Source organism: Pongo pygmaeus, chromosome 16 (genome assembly GCF_028885625.2).
Source record: "Pongo pygmaeus isolate AG05252 chromosome 16, NHGRI_mPonPyg2-v2.0_pri, whole genome shotgun sequence".
Taxonomy (NCBI): domain Eukaryota; kingdom Metazoa; phylum Chordata; class Mammalia; order Primates; family Hominidae; genus Pongo; species Pongo pygmaeus.
The window spans coordinates 96,667,852-96,694,242 of NC_072389.2; the positions used below are offsets into that span (position 1 = coordinate 96,667,852).

The following is a 26,391-nucleotide window of genomic DNA, read 5'->3' on the forward strand; positions in this document are numbered from 1 at the left end:
TGTTGGCCAGGCTGGTCTTGAACTCCTGACCTCAGGTGATCCGCCTGCCTCGGCCTCCCAAAGTGTTGGGATTACAGGCATGAGCCACCGCGCCCGGCTTCCATGTTCTTTTTAACTTGTCAGCAGCATGCCAGACATTCACAGCACCAACACAATGGACGACAGGCACCACTTTTTCAATTTCCTTGCACTCTGTGATTAACATTGACACCACTAATAGAGTGGATGGTAGCACTACTTTTAAAATTTACTTGCATTCTTTGTTGATTAAATTAACAGGAGAACTTTTCAGAAAGCTTCACAAATTTGTGATCTTCATATATGTTCTTAGCGCCAGCATTATTAAGTATCCAAAGATAAGACAATTTTTCTCTCTTGTCCTTTACACTGAGGTGCTGAGGCTAACAAAGTCATAGAACTGATGCAAAGATATCCATTCAGAGCATAAACGCAGCATGTAAAACACTGTGTAATACATGTTTATAATATATGACCTTAGCCTGGGCAATGTGGCAAAACCCTGTCTCTATAAAAAATACAAAAATTAGCCAGGTGTAGTGGTATGAGCCTGTAGTCCCAGCTACTCGGGAGGCTGAGGTGGGAGGATCACTTGAGCCCAGGAGGTCAAGGCTGCAGTGAGGCATGATCACACCACTGCACTCCAGCCTAGACGACAAAGCAAGACCCTTTCTCAAAAAAAAAAAAAAAAAAAATCCTATTACAGGGTCATATATTTCTACTGGATGGAAGTACAATGTTTTGCCACTGTTTAATCTTTTTCTGATGCCACCTATTCTTTCTGTGAACTAACAGACCTGTTGGCAGTGTGGTCTTGCACACTAACTTGACATAAGACTCAAAATTCTAGCTAGATGCTTGAGGAATGCCTTTTCCTTGGAATATATTCTTATATAGAATTATCATTATTCTTATTTATTTATTTATTTTTTGAGACAGAGTCTTGCTCTGTCGCCCAGGCTGGAGTCCAGTGGCACGATCTCAGTTCACTGCAGCCTCTGCCTCCTGGGTTCAAGCGATTCTCCCACCTCAGCCTCACGAGTAGCTGGGACTACAGGTGCGTGCCTCCACAGCTGGCTAATTTTTATATTTTAGTAGAGACAGAGTTTCACCATGTTGGCCAGGCTGGTCTCAAACTCCTGACCTCAAGTGATCTGCCTGCCTTGGCCTCCCAAAGTGCTAGGATTACAGGTGTGAGCCACTGTGCCGGGCCCAGAATGATCATTATTCTATAGGAAGAATACTTTTGATGATCCAGTAACTCAGGTTTTGATTTTCTTTCTTCCTTTTAGTAAGTGGCAGCACTGTGGAATGGGGAACAGATGGAAGAATGAGCAGCTGGGAGGGACACTCTTGCAAAAACCCAGGCAAGAGACAATAAAGACCTCTGTCATAGGGATGGTGAGGACAAGATGAACTAGAGACATTTAGAAATAAGAACCAATAGCACAAGGGAACCAGCTGAAGGTGGGGCATAGAAAGAAAAAATCTGAGGTCAAGAATACAATTTTTTGCTCATTTGAACAAAGTTTGGGAATACAGGAAGAGCAGATTAAAGGATTCAGGTAGGGACAGGAGCTTCCACTCATGAGTTTATTTTGTACATGCTGAGTTTGAAGTGCCTGTGGAATGACCAGGTAGGAAATACTTGTGTGGTGCTAAGGAGTGAGATGAAAGCTTGAGATCTGGAAGTGGATAACAACAAAGGACAGAGAGAGGGGAGATGTCAGCAAATGGGATGAGCAGAGAGGAGTTATCAAAGAACAACCTAAGAGACTGTGGGAGGACAAAGAAAGGGTATTATGGAAGCTGAATAAGACAGTTTCAAGGAAAGCATAGTCATCAGTTGAGATCAAGTTGGAAGAGGCCTGAAAAGAGGCCACTAATATAGGTGGTTGTAATTCCTTCTTTTTTTGTTTTTGAGACAGGGTCACAGCTTACTGCAGCCTCGACCTCCTGGGCTCAAAGGATCCTCCCACCTCAGCCTCCCCAGTAGCTAGGAATACAGGTGTGTGCCACCACCCTCGGCTAATTTTTTTATTTTTTGTAGAGATGGGGTCTTGCCATGTTATCCAGGCTGGTCTCAAACTATGGGGTTCAAGCGTTCCTCTTGCCTTGGCCTCCAAAAGTGCAGTGATTACAGGCATGAGCCATAGCAGCTGGCCTATATTTCATCATTTTTAAAAGGTAAAGAGACAGAGAGAAAGGCTACTAGTATCAGCAATGAGGAGGGTGCTGGCACATTTATAGGAGCACTGTTTGCTGATGCCTGAAATGGCTCTAATGGCACACAATCTTTCATTCTGCAATAAGAAACAAAACGCTTAAAATTGAAGTGCCTCCTTAAGTTAAAACAACAAAGTCATTTTCTCAAAAATGTAATGAATCACAACATTTTAGAACTGAAAACGTGCTTGCTGGTCACCTCAGCCATCCCCCTCATTTTATGGTTGAGGAAACTCAGGTACAGAGTGGTTGAGTGATTTTTACAGGGAAGAACCAGACCAGGCCTGGAGCCACTACAAGTCCAGGCCAAGAAGCATAGGTAGCCCCTGTAGAAAGCTCCAATGGGCTTTCACTAATAAAGATGGAAATGCGTGTCCAGAATGACAAACATATTACATCTGAGAGCAGAGGCTTTATTTACAATGATATTCAAACAGGATTTAGCAAAGGATACCTCTTCCTGCTCGTATCTTAGCAGCATGGGTTGTACTTCATAAACAGAAAAGAGAAATATCCTGGGAGCAGGAAGTGAACTCTTTTCTCAGATATGTTCTCTAAATCCCAACATGTTCCATGCTCCCGGCTCTTAGCAGGTAGTTGGTGGACACATGGTTATAGCAGCTGGGTGCCAGATGCCTGCTTCTCGCTGAGGAATGTGTTCAGGGAATGTGTCAACACTGGCCGGGAAAAACATCAGGCTTTCACCTCACTCATGGCCTCCATAAGGCGAGCGCTGTTTGTGACTGCTGTCGTCAGGAAAATGAACCTGTAGCCTAAGGAGTCAAATGCAGCAGCAGAAGAGACAGCACAGATCTTAGGCCCCAACAGTAACCATAGAGCCCCTCCAGTTCCACAGTCCCCATGGGATCAGAGCACTAGTTTATAGACAGAGACGTGAGTGCCATGCTCTTGGGCACCACTGCTTTCTACAACTGGTATAACTGGGCTCCGTGCTGTGGCAGCCCACGGTAAGGCTATGGCAAGTTGTACTCTGAGGCCAGGAGAAAAATATTCCTGTGCAGGACACTTTGCATGTTTTTTTTTTTTTTCTTGAGATGGAGTTTTGCTATTGTTGCCCAGGCTGGAGTGCAATGGCGCAATCTCAGCTCACTGCAACCTCCACCTCCTGGGTTCAAGCAATTCTCCTGCCTCAGCTTCCCGAGTAGTTAGCATTACAGGCACCTGCCACCATGCCTGGCTAATTTTTGTATTTTTCGTAGAGATGGGGTTTCACCATGTTGGTCAGGCTAGTCTCGAACTCCTGACCTCAGGTGATCTGCTTGCCGCCGCCTCCCGAAGTGCTGAGATTACAGGCGTGAACCACTGCGCCCAGCTGACACTTTGTTACCCAGATACAATGCAGGCCAATTCTCACCTTTCTGCTCTCTCTTACCTTTCTCTCTGCCCAGGAACCGGAGGGCTGAGATCTCAGAGAATGTACAACCACCCAAGAACACCACCAAGATGAGGCGCAGGGACTCACTAGAAGCCTTGTCTTCCTTAGTCATATCTGTGAGGATCAGATCAGATTCAGCTCTTCCCTGACATGCTAGTTGTGAGTGGTGCATCCAGCCCACCTCTCACTGCCAGCCTACCCCACTGTTAATGCCACATACCTGTGAATGCAAAGTCACTGCAGTTGAGCAGCCGTACCACCTCATCAAGGCCCTGCCAGCTTCGCCGCTCTAGCACCTGGGAAGGTGTAAGCACTGTTTTTAAGGCTACAGACAATATCAGGCTTAGGAAAGGAAGGGCACAGCAGCCAGACTGTCACATTTCTTGCTCATTACTCAAGTAGCAAAAAGTTGAGACAGGGCCAGGTGTGGTGGCTCACGCCTATAATTCCAACACTTTAGGAGTTTGAAGCAGGGGGATCACCTGTGGTCAGGAGTTCGAGACCAGCCTGGCCAACATATAGTTGGCCCCGTCTATATGAAACCCCATCTCTACTAAAAATACAAAAATTAGCTGGGTGCAGTGGCACATGCCTGTAGTCCCAGCTACTTGGGAAGCTGAGGCAGCAGAATCACTTGAATCCGGGAGGCGGAGGTTGCAGTGAGCCAAGATCGCGCCACTGCACTCCAGCCTGGGTGACAGAGCAAGACTCCATCTCTCAAAGAAAAAAAAAAAGGTTGAGACAGGCCAGGGACCAAGAGAAAGCAGAGAGAGTGAAATATGAATGGGAGCAAGAGTAACATGCTCTCACCTGCTCAATGATTCGGCAGCTCAGGGGCACATAAGCACCACTGAAGACGTAAGCCATGTCTCGGGGTACTTTCAGATCATACTCGCCATCCACACGTGGGATCTATAAGACAAAGGGACTTCATTAGGCAAGTGACAGCTCAGCTCCCAACCCTTTAAAGGGTCAGATAAAGTGGCATAGCCCAAAGAACAATTCTTATTTCAACTAAAGGGAGAACCAGCAATAGCCCTGAGAAGAGAATCCATAATGGAAGATGGCAGTTTCTGTTCAGTAACTGCCAGTTCTCTAGAATGAGTTCCCATGCGCCATTATTGAATAACGTGAAGGGGATGGAGGGATGGGTTCTCCTTTCCCTGCCCTTAAGTGACATAGGATATGGTTGTCACTGAAGCAGCACTTAGAATATTCTCTGGCATTGGCAGGTGCTTGTTACATGTTGATTAAATGAATGAATCTGCCATGCTGTAAGACTACCAAACAAAAGAATCTTTATACACAAGAAATGACAAAAAGGTGTCTGTGGATTCAAAGTACTCCACAATGGGCTGGGCGCAGTGGCTCATGCCTGTAATCCCAGCACTTTGGGAGGCCGAGGTGGGCAGATCACCTGGGGTCAGAAGTTCAAGATCAGCCTGGCCAACATGGGGAAACCTTGTCTCTACTAAAAATACAAAAATTAGCTGGGCATGGTGGCCCATGCCTGTAATCCCTTGGGAGGCTGAGGCAGGAGAATCACTTGAACCTGGGAGGCAGAGGTTGCAGTGAGCTGAGATTGTGCCACTGCATTCCAGCCTGGGCAACAGAGCAAGACTCTATCTCAAAAAAAAAAAAAAAAAAGTACTCCACAATGGAATGAACCCACCGTCTCCCCTAACCATCCCTGTTCCACATACCAAATTCAGCTTTTTGCTGATGGCACGAAAATTGCTCCTCTTGGCCAGAGAACTGAAGGCATCAGTAATCTTTCCTGGGGAAGAAATCTGTGTCAGGTTTCACCTAAGGCCTATGGATTCATGACATTGCCACAGATAACACCATTCAGGACACGACAGCACCAATCACATCCAAAAACTCTCGGAAGCTGTCCAACTACAATTCCCTGGAACTAATCAAGATACTCCCCACCCTTCTCCCCACCCACAGTCTTCCCCCTCCTATAGGGTACCAGCTCTCTACTAAATGCAATCCACGGGGTAACCCGAGTTTATTGGTATGTGCTTTGGAGTTAAACCGACCTAACTTACTAACTAAGGGACCTTGGACAAATCACTTAATTCTCTAAGCCTCGGTTTCATCATAAAATGATGAGAAAATTTACCTCATAGAGTCTTTGTGAGATTAAATGAGAAACTAAGGGGTTCAGCACATGGTAAGTGTTCACTATGTGGAAACCGCTCTTACTAGCAGAAGTGTTAGTAATAATAGTAATGACATTAATAGGAAGGAATCAGTCCACCTTCTCCAATTCATTCTGTCCCTCCCAGCATGCTGCCTGTTGAGAGAAGTCAGGACAACAGCTGGAGCAGGGGTCACTTGTGCTCCCTGCTTACCTGCAGCCTTGTCGGTCACCAGCTTGCTCACTTTACTCTCCACGGCTGTGAGGGTGTCCCCGGGGGCCTGCTCCGTTAGGAGCCCAGCTCTTCGCAGATTGGAGAAGGTTAGCAGGTGCTCAGGGCCATAGCTCTGAAGAAGATGCAATTAAACTATTTACTGAGTGTCCAAAGAGCATCTAGCACTGTCAGGTACTACAGAGTTGAGCAGAAGGACTATGAAGCCTCTGCTGCAGTGTGAAGGAGCTCACACTTTGTTGAGATAAATTTTCACATCAGAAATAACCAAACAGGGCTGGGAGCGGTGGCTCATGCCTGTAATCCCAGCACTTTGGGTTTGGGAGGCCAAGGCAGGCAGATCACTTGAGGTCAGGAGTTTGAGACCAGCCTGGCCAACATGGTGAAACCCCGTCTCTACCAAAAATACAAAAATTAGCTGGGCATGGTGGCTCGTGCCTGTAGTCTCAGCTCCTCAGGAGGCTGAGGCAGAGAAATGCTTGAACCTGGGAGGCAGAGGTTGCAGTGAGCCGAGATCGCGCCACTGCACTCCAGCTTGGGCGACAGAGCGAGACATCATCTCGAAATAAAAAAAGAAAAGAAAAGAAATAAACACCAAACAAAGAAGAATAAAAAGCAGCATGAGACTTTAGAGACCCATGGATGTATGGGAAAGGCTTCCTGGATGAAGTAAGACTTGAGAAGTACCAAGAAGGAAAGCTGAATCAATGCCTCACATGGTGCTAAAATGAGGGGGACTCCCAGGAGTAAGAACTCACCACTGGGGCCAGCACTGAAATGTTTAAATTCTCAGCACTGGCCATGCGCCGTCAGTGTGTGGGGTGAAACAAGGGTAGAGGGCAGAGAGGCGTGCTGAAAGGTGACTCTCCCTAGTAGCTCTAAGAGGGAGGCCTGAATGGAAACAGGAGGGTAATGGAGGCAGGAAAGGGGCCACTTCTCTTGCCTCTTTCAAAAATGCCCAATAACTACCCTCCATCAAGTTCCCTCAAGAATACATTCTGCAGGCCTTACCTGCAGATACTGTGTTTTCAGAGATCGGTAATCCTTGGGGATCAAACCTAAGAATGAAGAAAATAAGACAGGTGCATGAGAAAGAGGCCGGCAGAGGCACCCTAAAACGTACAGATCAACCAGCAACGAATACCTTCTTCAGGAGGAAGGATTCAGTAAATGTTAACCCTGCAGAGTATACAGTTGGTTCTAAATTTAAGCTTGCTTATTGAAAGATAAAGCCTCGGTCTGGGAGCTCCCAAGAAGAGCTGTGAAACATAAGGGTGCTGAGGAGGGGACACTGGAACTAACGGTGATCGTAGTGGGATGTGGGGAGGATGCAGCAGGAGGGAGGAAAGTGATGACTCATGCATTTATTTATTTAGCGATGGAGTCTTGCTCTGTCACCCAGGTGGGAGTGCAGTGGCGCCATCCTGGCTCACTGCAATCTCCGCCTCCCAGGTTCAAGCCATTCTCCTGCCTCAGCCTCCTGAGTAGCTGGGATTACAGGCATGCGCCACCACACCTAGCTAATTTTTATATTTTTAGTAGAGACAGGGTTTCACCATGTTGGTCAGGCTGGTCTCCAACTCCTGATCTCGAGATCCACCTGCCTTGGCCTCCCAAAGTGCTGGGATTACAGGCGTGAGCCACCGCACCTGGCAGACTCATGCATTTCTTTCTGGCTAAGGGGCAGTTCTACTAGGAACTGCTTCACAACTATTGAGAATGGGAAAAGTGTTCAAATGAGTTCCAAAAGCACGGTCTTATATGTTTTTCTCCATAGAGGTAACAATAACTGGGATTCTAACTACAGTAAATGAGATTTAGAATAAGCAAAATACTTCTCTGGATAGAAAGCAACCTTCGGCCGGGCACAGTAGCTCACTCCTGTAATCCCAGAACTTAGGGAAGCCGAGGCAGGTGGATCACCTGAGGTTGGGAGTTCTAGACCCGCCTGTCCAACATAACAAAACCCCGTCTCTATTAAAAATACAAAAATTAGCTGGGTATGATAGCGTGCATCTGTAGTCACAGCTACTCGAGAGGCTGAGGTGAGAAATCGCTTCAACCTGGGAGGTGGAGGTTGCAGTGAGCCGAGATGGTGCCACTGCACTCCAGCCTAGGCAACAGAGCAAGACTCTATCTTAAAAAAAAAAAAAAAGGAAGAAAAAGAAAAAGAAGACAACCTTCAAGAATATTCACCAACTGGAAGACTTCAACAGTAAAAACAAGTTGCCATGAAGGTTGCACAATCTGGAATTTTAGAAATGTTCATGAAAACTAGCTGGGCGTGGTTGTGCACGCCTGTAATCCCAGCTACTCAGGAGGCTGAGGCAGGAGAATCACTTGAACCCAGGAGGTGGGGGTTGTGGTAAGCCGAGATCGCACCACTGTACTCCAGCATGGGTGACAGAGCGAGACTCTGTCTCAAAAAAATAAATAAAAAAAATAAATGTTCATGAAATTAACTTGCTGTCCCTTTTTCCTGGAATGTATCTTTATCTTATTGAAAATAAGGACAGATGGAGTGATGAGAGAAATGCCACTCAGCTCTACACCCCTGCAGTCCTAAGATATGACAGGGCTCTAGGGTGGCCTGGATGTGGTCCCGCTTAGGGCTAAAGCAATAAATTATCCTGTGTCCTGGTGATAATTCACCCCAAACAAAAAAGAATCCATTAAACTACAGGGAAACATTCTGTTTGCTAAGACATTTGCCTTAGCCTTTCAAAATCACTTCTTCTGTCCCTAAGCCATAGTTTCTCAGTCTGACATTCTCATCTTCAGTCTTTTGGGCTCACCATTCTCAGTGATGGACAAAAGGCACATGAGGCGCAGGCTTTCTATAGGTGACACCTGCATAGGAAGAAAGAATCAAGGAGAACTGAAGCTTGACAACATGTGTTCTTTTCCTTCTGCTTAAGGCCGACCCCACCTCTAAACGCCATTCTCGGCACCCCCAGCCCTCCACCTGCGCACCTGCCGGTCTATGTGTTCCTCAATGTAGCTGGTGCTCTCCCGGATGTTGAACCCCTCTAGCAGTGCTGTGAGTAATCAGAGGAGAGCCTGTTACTGGGGGCCAGCTCAGCTGTTGCCATCTATGCTAACAGATGTCTGTCTCCCTATCTCTTTCTCCATCCTTGGGATGGGTTAAGGGACCCCCAGGACTTCTAGCAGGAACCAGCATTCCACATAGCCAGTGTCAGCTGGAAAGTGCCAGAGAACATCTTTTAAGGGTGGGACGGGGCTGGGAGCTGGGGAAGTAGAAGTGTGGGCAGTAGCAAGGCAAGGCTGCGGCAGTTACCATGCTCAGTCTTGATTAGCTCCTGGAAATCCTGCTTGGTTTTCTTCTTCATGATGGATTCACAGGCCCCAATATCTGCAGGTTGGACAAAGGGAGCTGACATATTCCTGGTTCTAGAAAGATGTTCCTTTATTGTCCAGAAAAATAAAAACCTCCTAAGGCAAAATCCAAAAGCACTTCTTCCCACTTGACACCAAATAAGACCATATGCGTCAGATGAACAGGGATCTCCTCCTCGGGAGTAATGGTCCTCTGGAGCTTTCCCCAGAGGGACACAGTCACTTCCCCTCACGCCCCTCAAGCTGAAACCTACGGAGACTCAGCAGGCGGTGCTCCTGTTTCAGGCCCTTGAGCTCCTGGGACACGAAATTCTTCATCTGCTTAATGTCCATGCCTCTCCGGCGCTGTGGGAAAATTCCCAAAGGTGAACCCCCAAACCTCAGACACGAGAAACCACCACCCTCCCTCAGTTGCCATCCATCCATGAGAAAGGACAGGGAACCTGTCATAGTATTAGAAGGGGAGCCCAAGGGTAGCAGCCTTGGGAAGCCACTGAGGGAACAAAACAGAGTACCAGGGCTTGGAGCCTCACATCATACTGGGCCTGCAAGTTCCGGGCCTTCTGGCTCAAGAAGCCAAAGACATTGGAGAAGTGCTCGTTCCGAATCTCATTAAACACCTGTGAGGACAGTAAGACAAGAACAGCTTATTCTGTCAGAACCATAACTTAGCAGTAGAATGACAGTACAGGAAGGGTACTCAGGTGTTCTGGAAGAAATACAAAGAAAGCTGAGCTGGGATCCGTAATTCCATATCGAATGCCTACTCCGTGTTCTAGGATATGCTCTGAACTGGTGGGAAAACCCTCTCTCCCACAGACTCAGCCTCCCCTCTCAGAGCTGGGGCCCACAGCCTGGTATAAGCAGTGGCCCTAGGTGGGCCCATTGCTAGCACCCACACCCTCACCTTGTCCTCGGCATTGAGTAGCACCTTCAGGCTCTTGTCAGAGGATGTGACTTCTGGGCCAAAGTCGACACTCCCTTTGAGAGCAGAGGGACAGCTATTAGGATCTCCAATGAGGACTTTTCCTACCATTCCCTGAACTGCCATAAAGGTCCTCAAACTGTTTGGAAGCCAGCAGTTCATTCAGGGTCTGGGTCTCTCCCACAAGCCCTGCCCCATGTGGGAGGTGCCAAGGCTGATGACCCGTCCATCTTGCCAAGATGCAGGGGACCATAGCACTTACCACACTTGATGCGGAAGGTGTCATCTACCAGGCCCTCGTAAACCACTTGGGAGCAAAGTGCTGTCACGAAGTCCACATCTGAAACAGAGATCCCTGACCATGAAGGTTCTCCCTGACCCTTCATGCTTCTACACAGCATGTCCAAGGGCAGTTTTGATACTCTCCATAGGGCCAAGGGCCCACGCTCCTCAAAGCTGGGATTCACAGCCCTAACTTTAGGATTTTAACTTTGCCACCACGCTTTCCATATTCCCATGTCTTCTAGGGCTGAAAGATGACAGGAGTGCTGGGCATAATTTACCTCTGTCCAAGAGAAAGATATGTCCAATCTCTGGCCTTCGGCTCTTGGTTTCGCCATCCTCCTCCTCCTCCAGGTTCCTCCACAATTCATATGCCATCTGCCAGGGCCCAAGACATTCTCAGTCTTGTGTCCAGGTCCCTACTGCAGCCCCATACCTACAGAAGTCAACCCTTTCCACGTGATACCTCCTCTTGTCCCCGAGACAGGAGCTAATTATTTACAATATAGCCCTATCTACTCCCATCTGTGTCTATCCTTCCCCAACACTCTTCATACTGATGAGAAGATGTGTTACTCTGTCCCCAAAATAAAAAGAGATTTAGGAATGCTACCCAGGAGATCCTGGTTTTTGCTTCTCTCTTAGCCACACAAATTCTCCTCTCTGAGGATCTATTGCAGAACAATGAAAGCAAAGAATACACCTCATATCACAGATGCCCTTGGATAACCCCAGGTGGGTACGGAACAGGGAAAACAGGGTCTGCCGGGACAACAGTACTGCTAGTGCTCTTACCTTGGCGCATCTGCCAATTCCATAGCAGTTTGGAAAGGGTCCATAGAGAGTGCTGAGAAGGTGTAAGGCCTGAGCTACAGTGTTGATCCAACGCTGATCTCCTTCCTGCAGGGACCACACAAGCCACAAAGATATGAATCAACCCAACAGGATCACCTGGAAAGTGGCTAGCCCTAGAAGCCCTGGAGCAGGGTGGCAGGGTCTGGGGGATGCTTGAAAGGTTCATTTTCATTGGCTCCACAGGAAGTCCCACAGAGACCAAGCTGTAGCACTCAATCACTACATCACTATCACTTGTGATAAATTAGTTGAGTCGGTCAAAGGTTACATTGGTATTTCTAGCCCTCTGCATCCCACATTTGTCCCCATCCCCTGATACCAAGACACAAGGGCCTCTGCATTTACCAGAAAGTAATCCCTGAAAAATTCTGGTAGTTCCATGCTCAGCAGATCCACATCAAGAGGCAGCAAAGAGAAGGCCCATTCATCACAGCTCACATCTGTGGAGACAGAGAGCATCAGCCTCCCTGCAGAAGGTACTTAGCTCCACGTTAAGAGGGAAGGTCCGCCACAAATATTTGAGTGCCTGCAACAAATATTTGAGTGCCTGCCACATGCCAGTACTGCATTAAGCAGTGGACGCTCAAAGAAGAATAAGACACAGTCCCTGCCCTTAAGGAGCTCACAGTCTGATAGGGAAAGGAGACATGTCCACAGCAGCCTGTAATACAATGTGTTAAGTGGAGGGTTTTTACTAGAGGGCTGACCAAAAGTGCCGAGAAAACATTCACTCATTCATTCATTCATTCACTCATTATTTATTTATTTATTTATTTAGAGACGAAGTTTAGCTCTTGTTATCCAGGCTGGAGTACAATGGTGCGAACTCGGCTCACTGCAACCTCCGCCTCCTGGGTTCAAGCAATTCTCCTGCCTCAGCCTCCCAAGTAGCTGGGATTACAGGTGCACGTCACCATGCCCAATTAATTTTTGTATTTTTGGCAGAGATGGGGTTTTGCCATGTTGGCCAGGCTTGTCTCAAACTTCTGACCTCTGCTGATCCGCCCGCCTTGGCCTCCCAAAGTGTTGGGATTACAGGTGTAAGCCACCATGCCTGGCTCACTCATTCATTATTCAGCAAATATTTACTGAAAGCTGCCTACATGTAGGACTGTATGAACACCAGAGATACAGCAGTGAGCAAAATGGACAGGCTCCCAACCTTCTGGAGCTTACAGTCTAGTGAGGGAGACACACCAGACAAATTATGACACAAACTATTAAATCACGGTTGTGCTCCAAAGAGGTCAAACAGCAAGCTGTAAGCACATATATTAAAGGGATGTAACCACAACTGGGGGTATAGGAAAGACTTCCCTCAAGAAGAGAAAATTAAGCTTAGAATTTGGGTAAGACTCGGGAAGGCAAAAAGCTGTAGGGTGGAGAACATTCTGGGTACCTGGAAAAGCATGGGTAAAGTCCCTCTGGCTGGAGGGTGGCGAGTCAGGAGAAGGAAGCAGCACACGATGAGGCTAACGGGACAGGAGGGGCCAGACTGTGCAAGGGATAGGAGGCATGTTGGGGATTCTGGGCTTTATATTGAGCGGCTGCTATTTCCAGCAGGGAGGGCTGTGATCAGGTTTGGGTTGTGTGGAGAATAGCGTGAGGAATACACAGAGGGGAGGCCCAGTTTTTCCTGTCGGAGCCTTGGAAGGTGAAAAAAGAGTGGCTGGTCATTTCCAACTCTAAGCCCTGGTGTTCCTTTCACACTACCCCAGTAGTGTTCTTTTCTTATCCTTTCTTTTCCCTCCCTCCCTCTCTCTCTCTTTCTTTTCTTTTCTATTCTTTCTCTATCTCTCTCTCCTCTTTCTTTCTTTCTTCCTTTCTCTGAGTCTCACTCTTGTTGCCCAGGCTGGAGTGCAATGGCGTGATCTCAGCTCACTGCAACGTCTGCCTCCCGGGTTCAAGCAATTCTCTTGCCTCAGCCTCCCGAGTAGCTGGGATTACAGGTGTGCACCATCACGCCCAGCTAATTATTGTATTTTTAGTAGAGATGGGGTTTCACCATGTTGCCCAGGCTGGACTTGAACTCCTGACCTCAGGTGATCCACCCCCTTGGCCTCCCAAAGTCCTGGGATTACAGGCATGAGCCACCGCGCCCAGCCCCCAGTAGTGTTCTAATTCGTGGTCCTAGTCCCATTCCCATTCTCAGGAACCTCTCCTCCTGCTACACTAACAGGAATAAGACCAGGAAAAGAAGGAGCTGGTGGAGGGGCGGGGAGGGGGGCTGGAGAACAACAACGGTTTTTTCTTCTGTATGTTCTCTCTCCCTTTCCACTCACATTCATCTCCTCTCACCTCCATAGATTCCCTCTTCCTCAAGCACCATCTCACACGCATAAAACTGAAAGAGAAAAGGAAATTGATTAGTAACCACCTTCTTCTCTGTTCTCTCCATTTCTCTGGAGTTCCTCTATGGTCACTGATGAGGACAATAATTACTGAACCCAGTGAAAGACAAGAGAACCCAGACTCTTAAGATCTAGAAAGGACCATTAGAATCATTCAGCCCAGCACTTCAGTTCTTTCTCATCCATTTAATTTATGTTTGAGTAAATTGCTTCTTAACTCCCTGAGAGAATGGAAGAGCTTTACAAAGGAGAAGGAGTTCAGCTGTCTTCAAAAGGTAAGTTGTACAGACAGAGATGAGAGCAACGGCATGAGGTGCTCTGGAAATTGTGGAGGAGCAGATGGGAGGAAAAGATCTGTACAAGGGAGAGTGAGTTCTGTTTAGGACATGCCCACGGGACCTCGGGAGACACAGACAAGGACTTGGGATTAAGTAGCATATACACTGTATTTAAAGTGGATGATGTGGCTGGGTGCAGTGGCTCACTCCTATAATCCCAGAACTTTGGAAGGCCGAGGCAGGTGAATCGCTTGAGCCCAGAAGTTCTAGACCAGTCTGGGAAACATAGTGACACCCCATCTCTACAAAACAATGCAAAAAATTAGCCGGGCATGGTGGTGTGTGCCTGTAGTCCCAGCTACTCAGGAGGCTGAGGTGGGAGGATCACTTGAGCCCAGGAGGTCAAGGCTGCAGTGAGCCGAGATTGTGCCACTGCACTCCAGCCTGGGCAACAGAGTGAGGCCCTGTCTCAAATAAATAAATAAAGTAGATCGTCTGTCCAAGAGAAAAGAACACGCAGAGGAGAGCTAAGGACAGGACTCTAGGGAACACAAGATGAAAGGGGGCCAGAGTACAGGACCTGGCAGAGAAGACTGAGAAAGAATACTCAGAGAGGCAGGGGCAGGAGAAAACAGCAACAGTCAAGGCAGGAAAGGTGAGAGTTGCAAGGAAGGGTGGGCAACAGTGTCAAATGCCAGGGAAGTTAAGTAGGATTAACAGTAAATAGACACCAGTGGATTTGACATCGGAGACCTGAGGGAGACTGGATGAAATGATGAAGGTGGAGATGAGGAAGCAGAAGCAGGGACAGTAGAACATTCTTCACAGAAGCCTGGCCATGAAAGGAGGAGGAGCCCTGATAAGAAGAGATGAAATGGGGGACATTGTTTAGAAGGGATAGACATGGGTGAAGGCAGAAGAGAAATTCTACCTGATAAAGCAAGATAATGGAGAAGGAAAGCAGAAATGGGGTCAAGAACTGGCATGGGACGGCTCACCTTAGAAGGGAAAAGGCCATGATCTCTTCCTCCTTGAGGTAAGTGGGGAAAGGGTGAATATTTGAAAGTAATGAGAAAGAATGCTGAGGGCACTCACATCTGATAATGAGATGACATTATTAACAGCTAATGTTGTAAGCCCTTAAAATGGATTAGGTATTGTTCTTAGTGTTTTACAAGAATCACTTGTCTTCATCTTCATGCTAGCTCTGTGAGATGTAGATCAATGCTACGTGCTCCTTATTTTACTGTTACACAGAAGAATCCTATTCCTCCCTCACTCATTTCTGCCAGGAAAACCGAAATCTTCGGGCCTGCTTTTGGCTTTTAATGCTAAGTAATGGAATTCCAGAGCCAGGTCTGAAAACTGCCAATCTTCATAATTAACAAAGGAGTCTCAAAGAAGAGAGAGAGATGCCTCCTCTTATAAAATTAGGTCAAAGAATTCGATTAGATAAGGTGTTAAGTGGAGAACACTCATAAAAATACCAATTTTGTTTTTCTGTGTAATATAGAGGCTTGTAGGATTATTTTAACTTGTAGGATTATTCCCTGTTAATACAAATCTGTCCTTGGCCAGACGCAGTGGCTTATGCCTGTAATCCTAGCACTTTGGGAGGCAGTGATGGGCGGATTGCCTGAGCTCAGGAGTTCGAGACCAGCTTGGGCAATATGGCAAAACCCCACCTCTATTAAAAATACAAAAAATTAGCCAGGCACGGTGGTGCACATCTGTAGTTCCAGCTACTCGGGAGGCTGAGGCAGGAGAATTGCTTGAACCTGGGAGGCGGAGGTTGCATTGAGCCAAGATTGCGGCACTGCACTCCAGTCTGGGTGACAGAGCAATGCACTGTCTCCAAAAACAAAACAAAACAAAACAAAGCAAAACAAAACAAAACAAAACACCAAAGCTGTCCTTGGAAGCGTAATTTGAAAAAAAAAAAAAAAAAAAGGTTTTGTAAGAGTCCAATAACTAGAAATTATTGCCATGACTCCTTTAGTAACACTCAAAAGTACCTATAATTCTGAGTGATTGTCCTACTCAATAATTTCTTGCCCTGGTAATAATACTTCACATGTTTGTATTCCTAAGCATATTATCCTAAGATAAATATTTGTAAGATTGTGCTATCAATCTTCAGGTGACATTCAAAGGAAGGTCACTGGCTCTTTCCTCTTATTCCTTTTAGAGAAGTGATAAAACAACATAAGCCTAGGGTCCCACTTGATTTCTTATTTCAACAGAGACTCAAAGTCATCTCACTTAAATTAAGAGATAAGTACTATTATCAATTCTATCTTCCAGATGAGAAAACCGAGACACGGAGCAGCTCAATACCTAACCCAAGGCCACACAGATAATAAGGCTGAGGGCGGATTTTATCCAGACAGCCTGGTTTCAGAGGCTTCAGTCCTTAGTTACTGCCTCTATTTTCTCTAGAATTTTGTTAGAAAGATTGAAAAGGAATAAATCCCTGCTCTTCCTAGTCTAGCTTCTACCTTCTCTAAGTATGCATGCACTACTTGCTGTAGCTTTATAGGCCTATGGTTGGCAAGGTAAAGGCCTGGAACGTCATTCCTCCCAATCACTGGGATTGAGGATGCACGTAGCTGATATGGAGGTGAGAGCGGAGCTCAATGGAATCAAGAAATGGACAGACTATGATGGACCTCCAAATACGTACTGCAATTATTGAGTTAAAGATGGAAGAGCTCTAGTCTGGCTATGCTAACTCACTGTGTGAGCATGGGCTTGAGTTCCCTCAGCTGCTCAAAGTTGGGGTGGAGTAAAACAGTCTCTAAGGTTCCTTTCCTATGCAAGAAAAGGCTTTTCCAATATATGATGGCATGGTTCTAGTAACCCAGAGGCAGCCCAGCCACATCCCTATAAGCATAGGGGATGGGAGGAGGGAGGGTGATGATTTATCATATTTATTATTAAAGGGATACAGGGAGAAAGTCATTGGAAAGCCGTAACATTGTGCACCATTACTATACTAGAGTTTGTGTTAGGGATACAGAGCAGGTTCTCGCAGCGTGAAGCTTTTCATTTAAAAAAATCTACATAGAGGCCTCTTCGCACAATTCCACAATACTTTATTTGGGACAGTATGATGACAGACCCTCTGCTAAACAAATGAGGATATGTTAATGAATTGAGGATACGTTAGTGACAGGTATTTGGTTCAATCACACATAATTTGCTTTGACGGAGTGCTACGGTTTGAACGTGTCTCCCAAAAGTTCATCTGTTGGAAACTGAATCCCCAGGGCAACAGTGTTGGGAGGTGCAGCCTAATAACAGGTGATTGGGTCATAAGGGAGGAGTCCTCATGAATGGATTAATGTCCTTATGGCAGGAGTGGGTTGCTATAAGGCGAGTCCAGCCCCTGGGTGCCTCTTGGTCTCATGTGCTGGCTTCCACCTTCTACCCTTCCGCCATGGGATGACCCTTGCCAGATGCCAGCCCCACACTCTTGGATTTCACTACCTCCCCAGACCATGAGCTAAATAAATTTCTGTTCATTATAAATTACCTAGTCTCAGGTATTCTGTTACAGCAACAGAAAACGAACTGAGACAGGGAGGTAGTGCTGTTGGCCCCTTACCCCTGCCCGGTCCTCAGTCCTGTTCTACCTTATCCCACTTCCTCCAGGATCCAAACTCACCTTTTGAGGGCTGAAGATCACTTTGTATTTGCGAGTTCGGCCAGACAATTTGTCAGCATTGACAAGACCTACAGAGAGAAGGAATGCAGCCCAGCAAGTCATGGGCCATCTGTTATGCTAGAAAGGGAAGCTGCCGGGCATAGTGGTTCACGCCTGTAATCCCAGCACTTGGGAGGCCGAGGAAGGTGGATCACCTGAGGTCAGGAGTTTGCGACCAGCCTGGCCAACATGGTGAAACTCCGTCTCTACTAAAAATACAAAAAATTAGCCCGGTCTGGTGGTGGGCACCTGTAATTCCAGCTATTTGGGAGGCTAAGGCAGGAGAATCGCTTGAACCCGGGAGGCGGAGGTTGCAGTGAGCCGAGATCGTGCTATTGCACTCCAGACTGGGCAACAAGAGTGAAACTCTGTCTCAAAAAAAAAAGAAGCAAGGAAGCAGACATCCTCCACAAGTGCTACGGCCAACTCAAACAATTATTTTCTTATTAGAGGGTCCTTATGGCCAAGGCCCTTAGATTTTGCCAACCCTTTCCCACAGTTACACATAGTACCATGGCACACTCACTGGCAATGTATCGCATATTCTTGATGCGGGGTCTGACCAAGAAGCACAATCTATGTGAGAGAAAGAAAAAAAAACAGTGAAGAAAAATTATCAAGTTGGATAGCAACTTAGAAGAAACTGAAACGATACCAACTCTTTTGCCATTTGCCCTACAGGTCTCATCCTAGCCAAAGCTATGCCATTCTCTTGCTCTACCATATACCAACCACAGAAGATACCTCTCAACATAATGGGTATAATGTGATGAGCTGGGTACGTTACTGGCCCTATGGTGGACCCAAAAGTTCCTGTTCTCAAATAATTTACAATCCAGTGGGCAAAAAAAGATGCATATATGGAGTATATTAACAATCAGTGCTGAAAAACAATACAAGAATATCCCATAAAAATATACAATTATTATTTGTCAGTTAAAGGCGGGGTGTGGTGGCTCACACCTGTAATCTTACCACTCTGGGAAGCCAAGGTGGGAAGATTGCTTGAGCTCAGGAGTTCGAAACTAGCCTCAGCAACACGGTGAGACCTCATCTCTATTAAAAATAATAATAGTAGGCGGGGAGCGGTGGCTCACACCTGTAATCCCAGCACTTTGGGAGGCAGAGGCAGGTGGATTACCTGAGGTCAGGAGTTTGAGACCAGCCCGGCCAACATGGTGAAACCCCGTCTCTACTAAAAATACAAAAATTGACTGGGTGTGGTGGCGCATGCCTGTAATCCCAGCTACTCAGGAGGCTGAGGCAGGAGAATCGCTTGAACCCGGGAGGCAGAGGTTGCAGTGAGCCTAGATCATGCCATTGCTCTCCAGCCTGGATGACAAGAGCTAAACTCTGTCTCAAAATAATAATAATAATAATAATGGTAAAATAAAAGAACTATAAGGCCTGGCGAGGTGGTGCATGCCTATAATCCCAGCATTTTAGGAGGCCAAGGAGGGCAGATCACCTGAGGTCAAGAGTTCAAGACCAGCCTGGCCAATATAGAGAAAACCCATCTCTACTAAAAATACAAAAATTAGCTGGGCATGGTGGCAGGCGCCTGTAATCACAGCTACTTGGGAGGCTGAGGAAGGAGAATTGCTTGAACCTGGGAGGCGGAGGTTGCAGTGAGCTGAGATCCCGCCACTGCACTCCAACCTGGATGACAGAGTTAGACTCCTACTCAAAAAAATAAAATAAAATAAAACTATAGGCAGATGCAGTGCTGCACACTTGTAATCCCAGTTACTCAGGAGACTGAGGTAGGAGGATCCCTTGAGCCCAGGAGCTCAAGGCTGCAGTGGGCTATGACTGCACCACTGCACTCCAGCCTGTGCAACAGAGTGAGACCCTGTCTCTGAAAATAAATAAATTTAATTAAAAAAATTTAAATATAAGAAAGTAATAGAAAATAATGTTTTTCAAACTGGGGTACATGGATATATTCTCCAGGTATCCAGGAGAATTTTTTCTTCTAAGAAAGCATGTACATTAATTAAGTTTCAGAAATACTTTAAAATCAAGACAACAGCTGTACATGACTACATGCCGAGCAAACAGGACAAATACAAAATGCCATGGAAATCCAGAGGAGAAAATCACCCTGGACTGGAAGGGCAACAGAGAGCTTCATGGAGGAGGTGGCTGGGCTCTGAAGGATGGACATTCTTTATAGGAGCAGTGAGGACAGGACAGAATTTCAGGCAGAGCGAATGGAGTGATGAAAAGGGTGAAGGCACAGAGCTGAGAGGTGGGTGGAAGCACATGTCAACAGAGGCTTGAAGGGGACACACGAGAGACAAGGCTGGAAAGGTAATGTGGGAGGCCATGCTGCAGACAGCCTTGAAGTCTATGACAAATAATGTGGACAATCTTCAGCAAGTAATAAGAGGCCTTAGAGATTCTTTTTTTTTTTTTTTTTTTTTGAGATGGAGTCTTGCTCTGTCACCCAGACTGGAGTGCAGTGGCGCGACCTTGGCTCACTGCAACTCATCGCCTCTCAGGTTCAAGCGATTCGCCTGGCTCAGCCTCCTGAGTAGCTGGGATTACAGGCACACGCCACCACACCTGGCTAATTTTCGTATTTTTAGTAGAGATGGGGTTTCACCATGTTAGCTAGGCTGGTCTCTATCTCCTGACCTCAGAAGATCCGCCCGCCTCGGCCTCCCAAAGTGCTGGGATTACAGGCGTGAGCCGCCGCACCCGGCTGCCTTGCAGGTTCTTGAGAAGAGCACGATGAAAATAATTTTGAAAGACTAGTCAATCTGGTTATAGACTATAATATAAATTAGAGAGGGAAGAGGACAAGAAACCACAGAAAGGAAACTACAGAAAACAAAACAAAACAAAACAACAGAAGAGTAACCTAGCCATGAGATTGTAAAGTTCAGGGAGGTGAACCACATATCTCAGCCAAGGACAGATGAAAGGCAAATGTGCCCCTAGGGACCTCTTCCAGCTTGGAGTAGGGATAGACTCTCCCAGACACTCACTGTTCATTGGAGCTGAGGGCTGGCTTGCTCTCCACCTTGTATAGCTTGTCTACTTCATGTTGCTACAGAGAGAATCCAATAAGACAATGGACATAAGAGTGCCTGAAAAGCACAAAGTGTGATACGAAGATAGGGGACTTCTTGAGGGCTTCCTAATTATGCTAATTCTAGGAATCAAACTGCTCCCCTGACAACCATCCCACTGAACTTGCCTCAAACTGTCAATAGGAAAACCTAAAATAAAACAATATAAAAACAGTGTGGGCCAGGTGCGGTGGCTCATGCCTGTAATCCCAGCACGTTGGGAGGCCAAGGGAGGAGGATCACTTGAACCCAGGAGTTTGAGATCAGCCTGGGTAACATAACAAGACTCCATCTCTACAAAAAAAAAAAAAAAAAAAAAAAAAATGTATATATATATATTCTGTAGCAAACAGACTCAGAAAAATAAATAATAATTTAAATTTAAAAATTAACCAGGTGTAGTGGCACATGCCTGTGGTCCCAGCTACTTGGGAAGCTGAGGCAGGAGGATCCCCTGAGTTCAGGAGGTCAAGGCTACCGTGAGCTGTGATTGTGCCACTGCACTGTATTCCAGCCTGGGTGACAGAGAGAGACTCCGTCTCCCCTCACAAAAAAACACACACAAAAATACGAACAACAGCATCAATCTCCCTTTTCTACCCAATTAGGCTACCCTATACTTGCCCTACAAGAGTAGTCACTCTTCAGTAGTTTGTATTGTTCATCAAAAGAAAAACTGCTCAAAGAGGGGCATGACCCTCAGGGGAAAGGGATAGTACCTTCAGAATGGAGACATTGGCAATTCGATCCAAAGGGCTCATGAGATCTGCCTCAATGAATAAATCCTTTTTTCCAGGAAGCTGAAGGAGACACAATATGTTGGGTCACTCACAGGTCACACGAGCTTCCTCAGCTGAGAAGTCGCCCAGCCACCCATCTAATAGAAACATAGTCTCTGAGGTGGGAGGGCACTAAGTATCGTCTAGCCAGGCACCTTATTTATTATCTGTATCCACAGTTGACACTTCTCTGTATATTTACCTATTTTGCCTTCTCGTTTTCTGTACCAGTGGGAAGAAGACATCCCACCTTCCTTCTCAGGTTAACTCCTTGTCACTCAACCCTTCTGCTCACCTGTGACCTTGGTCTGCACCTCACCCCCCTTCTCTGCTGCCTCCTCCACTCTGGCTCCCAACCACCCCTGGTCTCCTGCTGAACAAAGCCAAACACAACAGAACCCCACCTTGTATTTTTCTCCTAAGTACAAAATAAAATAGCACACGTTCACTGCAGAAAACTTAGCAAACCCAGGACAGTCCTCACCCCATCACCCTTCCACTCCCCCACCCCACAATCCCTGTCATACGATTCCTGCACCACCACTCCTGACACCGATCTCAACGTCTGTTCAGAGGAAGGAGAGGTCACAGTTAGTGACAGGGAGGGGAAAGTCACTGGGAGTTTACTCTCAACCAGGCCTTCACAAATGAGTAGGGTGTTGACATGGATGGATGAAGAGGACAGTCCAGCAAAGATCAGAAAGAGAGCATAGGCTGTGTGGTAAGGGGACGATTTTGCCCTCCGAGGGACATTTGGCAATGTCCAGACACATTTTTGGTTATCTGACTCAGGCTAGGGGTTTTACTGGCATCTCGTGGGTAGAGACCAGGGATGCCGCTAGACATCCAACAACGCACAGGCCAGCCCCCACCACAAAGAACGATCAGGCCCAAAAGGTCAACGGTATAGAGGGCACGAAATCTTTTTTTTAAATCTTATTTGTTGTTTTGTTTTGTTTGTTTGTTTTTTGAGATGGAGTCTCCCTCTGACACCCAGGCTGGAGTACAGTGGTGCGATCTCGGCTCACTGCAACCTCCGCCTCCCGGATTCAAGCAATTCTCTGCCTCAGCCTCCCGAGTAGCTGAGATTACAGGTGTCTGCCACCACACCTGGCTAATTTTTGTATTTTTAGTAGAGATGGCATTTCACTATCTTGGCCAGGCTGGTCTTGAATTCCTGACCTCGTGATCCACCTGCCTCAGCCTCCCAAAGTGCTGGGATTACAGGCGTGAGCTACCACTCCTGGGCTGTTTTTTTTTTTTTTTTTTTTTTTTAAAGACAGAGTCTTACTCTGTTGCCCAGGCTGGAGTGCAGTGGCATGACCTCAGCTCACTGCAACCTCTGTCTCCCAGGGTCAAGCAATTCTCCTGCATCAGCCTCCCGAGTAGCTGGGATTACAGGCGCATGCTACCACACCTGGCTAATTTTTGTATTTTTAGTAGACATGGAATTTCGCCAAGTTGGCCAGGGTGTTCTCGAACCCCTGACCTCCTCAGGTGATCCACCTGCCTCAGCCTCCCAAAGTGCTGGGATTACAGGTGTGAGCCACCACGTTTAGCCTTTTTAAATGTTTATTTATTTTTTAGTTTCCCAAACCCAAAATGGTCAACAGAGGGTAGGATATCTTGAGGTAGGTGAATGGTGAAAAATAGACCAAAATAGTTGGTTAGAAATGAGCAGGAAGGGCTCCAAATGCCAGCTTAGGGGAGTGTGGCCTTGATCCTCTAATTAACAGGGAAAAATAAAGCTTCTGTGCATTGAAGCATTCCAATCAGCTGGAAATGTTAGAGGAATCTGAAGACCAGAGAAACAGGAGGCAGGGAGTCCACTTAGGGAGTTAATGAAAGCATCCAGGGAGCGCAAGCATGTGGCAATGAAAGAGGCCTGATTTAGGCTGGTGGTGGTGTGAGCAAAAATAGATTAAGAGATACATGGAATGTGTAATATATATATGTATTTTTTTTGAGATGGAGTTTTGCTCTTGTTGCCCAGGCTGGAGTGCAATGGCGCGATCTCGGCTCACCGCAACCTCCACCTCCTGGGTTCAAGCAATTCTCTTGCCTCAGCCTCTTGAGTAGCTGGGATTACAAGCATGGGCCACTATGACCAGCTAATTTTGTATTTTTAGTAGAGATGGGGTTTCTCCATGTTGGTCAGGCTGGTCTCGAACTCCCAACCTCAGGTGATCTGCCTGCCTCGGCCTCCCAAAGTGCTGGGATTACAGGCATGAGCCACCACACCCAGCCTAAGATTTTTTTTAATACTTGAAAGAAATTAACAGTGTTAACAGTGTTTATAACTTATGGTAGTACTGTAAGTAATTTTTTTTTCTTTTTACTTTCCTTGATCTTCTTACCTTTTCTATAATGTGCAAGTGTTATTTTACAATCACCATAAAAAAGTTATGTGTAAAGAAGTATCCACGGAACTCAGCAACTGGTTCAGTTAAGTATCAGGGTGAAGGAGAGGCAAAGATGATTCTGATATTTCAAGCTTGAATAGCAGTGCACATTAACAAAAATTAAGTCAGAAGTTAGGAGAGGACGTTATTGCCTGGAAATCCACTTTGGCCATGCTGAATCACCCAGTGGGCTCAAGTTTCTCTCCTTGGTCTCCTCTACTTGATCTCACCTGAACTAGTGGCTTTAACTAGCACCTCTTTTCAATTCTTCAGACATTTGTTGCAAGTCTTTTATGTGCATGCCACTGTGCAAGCACTAAGTATTAAAGAGAAATAGGCCGGGCGCGGTAGCTCAAGCCTATAATCCTAGCACTTTGGGAGGCCGGGACGGGCAGATCACCTGAGCTCAGGAGTTTGAGACCAGCCTGGCCAACATGGTGAAACCCTGTCTCTGCTAAAAATACAAAAATTAGCCAGGTGGGCTAGCATGCGCCTGTAATCCCAACTACTTGGGAGGCTGAGGCAGAAGAATCGCCTGAACCCAGGAGGTGGAGGTTGCAGTGAGCCAAGATCGCACCACTGCACACCAGCCTGGGCAACGGAGTGAGACTCTGTCTCAAAAAAATAAATAAAATAAAATAGAAATAAAATCTGGTCCAAGATGCCCTGCAGTTCTCAGCTTGATCCATCTTCCTTCCAGTCCTCACAATGGAGCTGCAGTTCTACATTTCTATCTGCTGGATGTTACAAGCTGTATTTCTTACGGGCATCTTAACTTCCCCCATCCAAACCCAAACAAATCAACTTCCCCCATCAAACCTGTTCCTTTTTCTAATTATTTTTCTCATTTCTATTCAATGTTCATACAACAAATATTTATTAAGCACATGGTGTGTGCTTGACTCTAAGCTAGGTACTCACTGGGTAGTGTTGAACAAAACAAACATGATCTTTGTCCACCTTCCAATCTAATGAGGAATACAGACATAAAATGAATAACTAAATGATTACACAAGTAATCCATTCAAATCACAGTAGCAGTATTATTTTCCTAATAACCCAGGTTAAAAATCTCACTCATTTTTGCTTCTCCTTCAACATTTATAACCAATCAGTAAGTCTTCGAGTTTTCTTTCACCATAGCTTAAAAATCCATCACTTCCCTTCATTCCCACTGCTACCAATTTTGTGTGGGCCTTTATTTCTTGTCTGATCTACGGTCTCCTAACTGGCCTTCTTGTTGCCCATTTACCCCACCACACACATCACTATTAGAATCATCAAGTATTGTCTCATGCCACAAATGGAAAAAAAATTTTTTTCAGTGGCTACTGTGTAACTGCTGATGGCTGTCTTCCCTGTACATGCCTTGTCTTTCCCTGGTTTGTCAACTTTGCTCCTACCAATCTATCTGCCTGGAGCATGCTTAGTCTCCAAAGAAAATATGCTTATTATTCACACTCACCTCCTTGAAGCTCCTAGATCATCACGCTAGCTAAAAATGATCACTTACTCTGAACTCTTCGGGTACACTAGCTCTATCACTCATTTGCCACCTATGTGTGATAATTTGTGCTTCATACAGCTCCTACTGGAGTGGTAAGATCCCTAATGGCAAAGATGTCTTAACCATCTTTCCGTCCCTAGGGATGCCTGGCACTAATGGTGTCTCCCTTGCCTGTATGCGGGGTTGGGGGGTGATTTCCATTAACTCTCTGGCCAGGTTCCAAACAGCTCTTACTACTCCCTGGATTCATTCTGCACCTGCTGGGGAAGCTCCAAGGACAATACCAGGGGCCAAGAACAAGATCAAAGGGGCACGGCAAGGAAGAAATGTGCATCCAATGAGTGCTAAACTGTAGCTGCGATAAAGGCGCCAGGCGAGCACTGACCTGCTCCAGCAGATAGATGAGCTGATCTCGAGCCAGCCTCTTGAGCATGGAGAAGTCAGGCAGCTCAGGGGCGTCTGGCCGATGGGGAAAAGCCATGGCAGCGGTCACCTGCGCCGTGGGGTGGAAGGACGCCCTTCGTTCTGAGAAGGCCGGCCGCAGCCCAGGGAAGCGCAAGGGGGCTATCCTTCAGGCCTGGGCACCGACTTCCAGAGACCCCAGAGGGGCCCTCGCTCCTCAGCAGCACTCCAGGAATGAATGGCCACCTCCAGGCAAGAGAGCTACTACCTCGGAGCAGCCTTGTCTCAGACCTGCAGCCACCGTGTCTCGACCCTCCCTCCCTGATCCACTCTGCCCGTCAGCAGGATTCCGGTCTACACCCCGCAGAGACTCCGCAGCGTACGGGGAGAACCCCGCCTCCTGCCAGAAAGAGAAGCGACTTCCTAGATCTCCCGGAAGTCCCTTTCGCTCC

The 26,391-nt window shown here is 46.6% G+C and overlaps 1 protein-coding gene across 4 annotated transcripts; it reads right to left on the minus strand.

The window, feature by feature from the left end:
- Positions 1-2,636: 2,636 nt before the first annotated feature.
- Positions 2,637-26,391, minus strand: VPS33B (VPS33B late endosome and lysosome associated). Of its 4 annotated transcripts, XM_054451628.2 has the most exons (23): positions 25,923-26,391; positions 21,569-21,649; positions 20,766-20,827; positions 18,299-18,348; positions 17,734-17,801; positions 13,736-13,781; positions 11,783-11,877; positions 11,378-11,482; positions 10,864-10,960; positions 10,563-10,640; positions 10,283-10,356; positions 9,909-9,995; positions 9,630-9,720; positions 9,317-9,391; positions 8,992-9,056; positions 8,814-8,868; positions 7,030-7,076; positions 6,001-6,133; positions 5,344-5,417; positions 4,451-4,552; positions 3,861-3,936; positions 3,638-3,754; positions 2,637-3,017 (listed from the first exon to the last, which is right to left on the minus strand). In XM_054451628.2, the coding sequence occupies exons 1-23, from the start codon at positions 26,016-26,018 to the stop codon at positions 2,938-2,940; spliced, it is 1,854 nt and encodes a 617-aa protein (XP_054307603.1). In that variant the 5' UTR covers positions 26,019-26,391; the 3' UTR covers positions 2,637-2,937. The 4 variants fall into 4 exon arrangements, with proteins under 4 accessions (XP_054307603.1, XP_063509056.1, XP_063509058.1 ...); XM_063652986.1 differs by having other exon boundaries at positions 2,637-3,754; positions 25,923-26,379; XM_063652988.1 differs by lacking the exon at positions 20,766-20,827 and having other exon boundaries at positions 2,637-3,754; positions 25,923-25,940.

What these genes read in the sequence shown, in the direction of transcription:
- VPS33B (XM_063652986.1), bottom strand. Translation starts at nt 26,018, where the DNA reads ATGGCTTTTCCCCATCGGCCAGACGCCCCTGAGCTGCCTGACTTCTCC. An exon ending in GCACCGCCTGCTGAGTCTCC is followed by an intron (nt 9,392 to 9,629) that starts GTAGGTTTCAGC and finishes TCCAACCTGCAG; the next exon opens with ATATTGGGGCCTGTGAATCC. An exon ending in GCTGCCGAATCATTGAGCAG is followed by an intron (nt 3,937 to 4,450) that starts GTGAGAGCATGT and finishes ACACCTTCCCAG; the next exon opens with GTGCTAGAGCGGCGAAGCTG.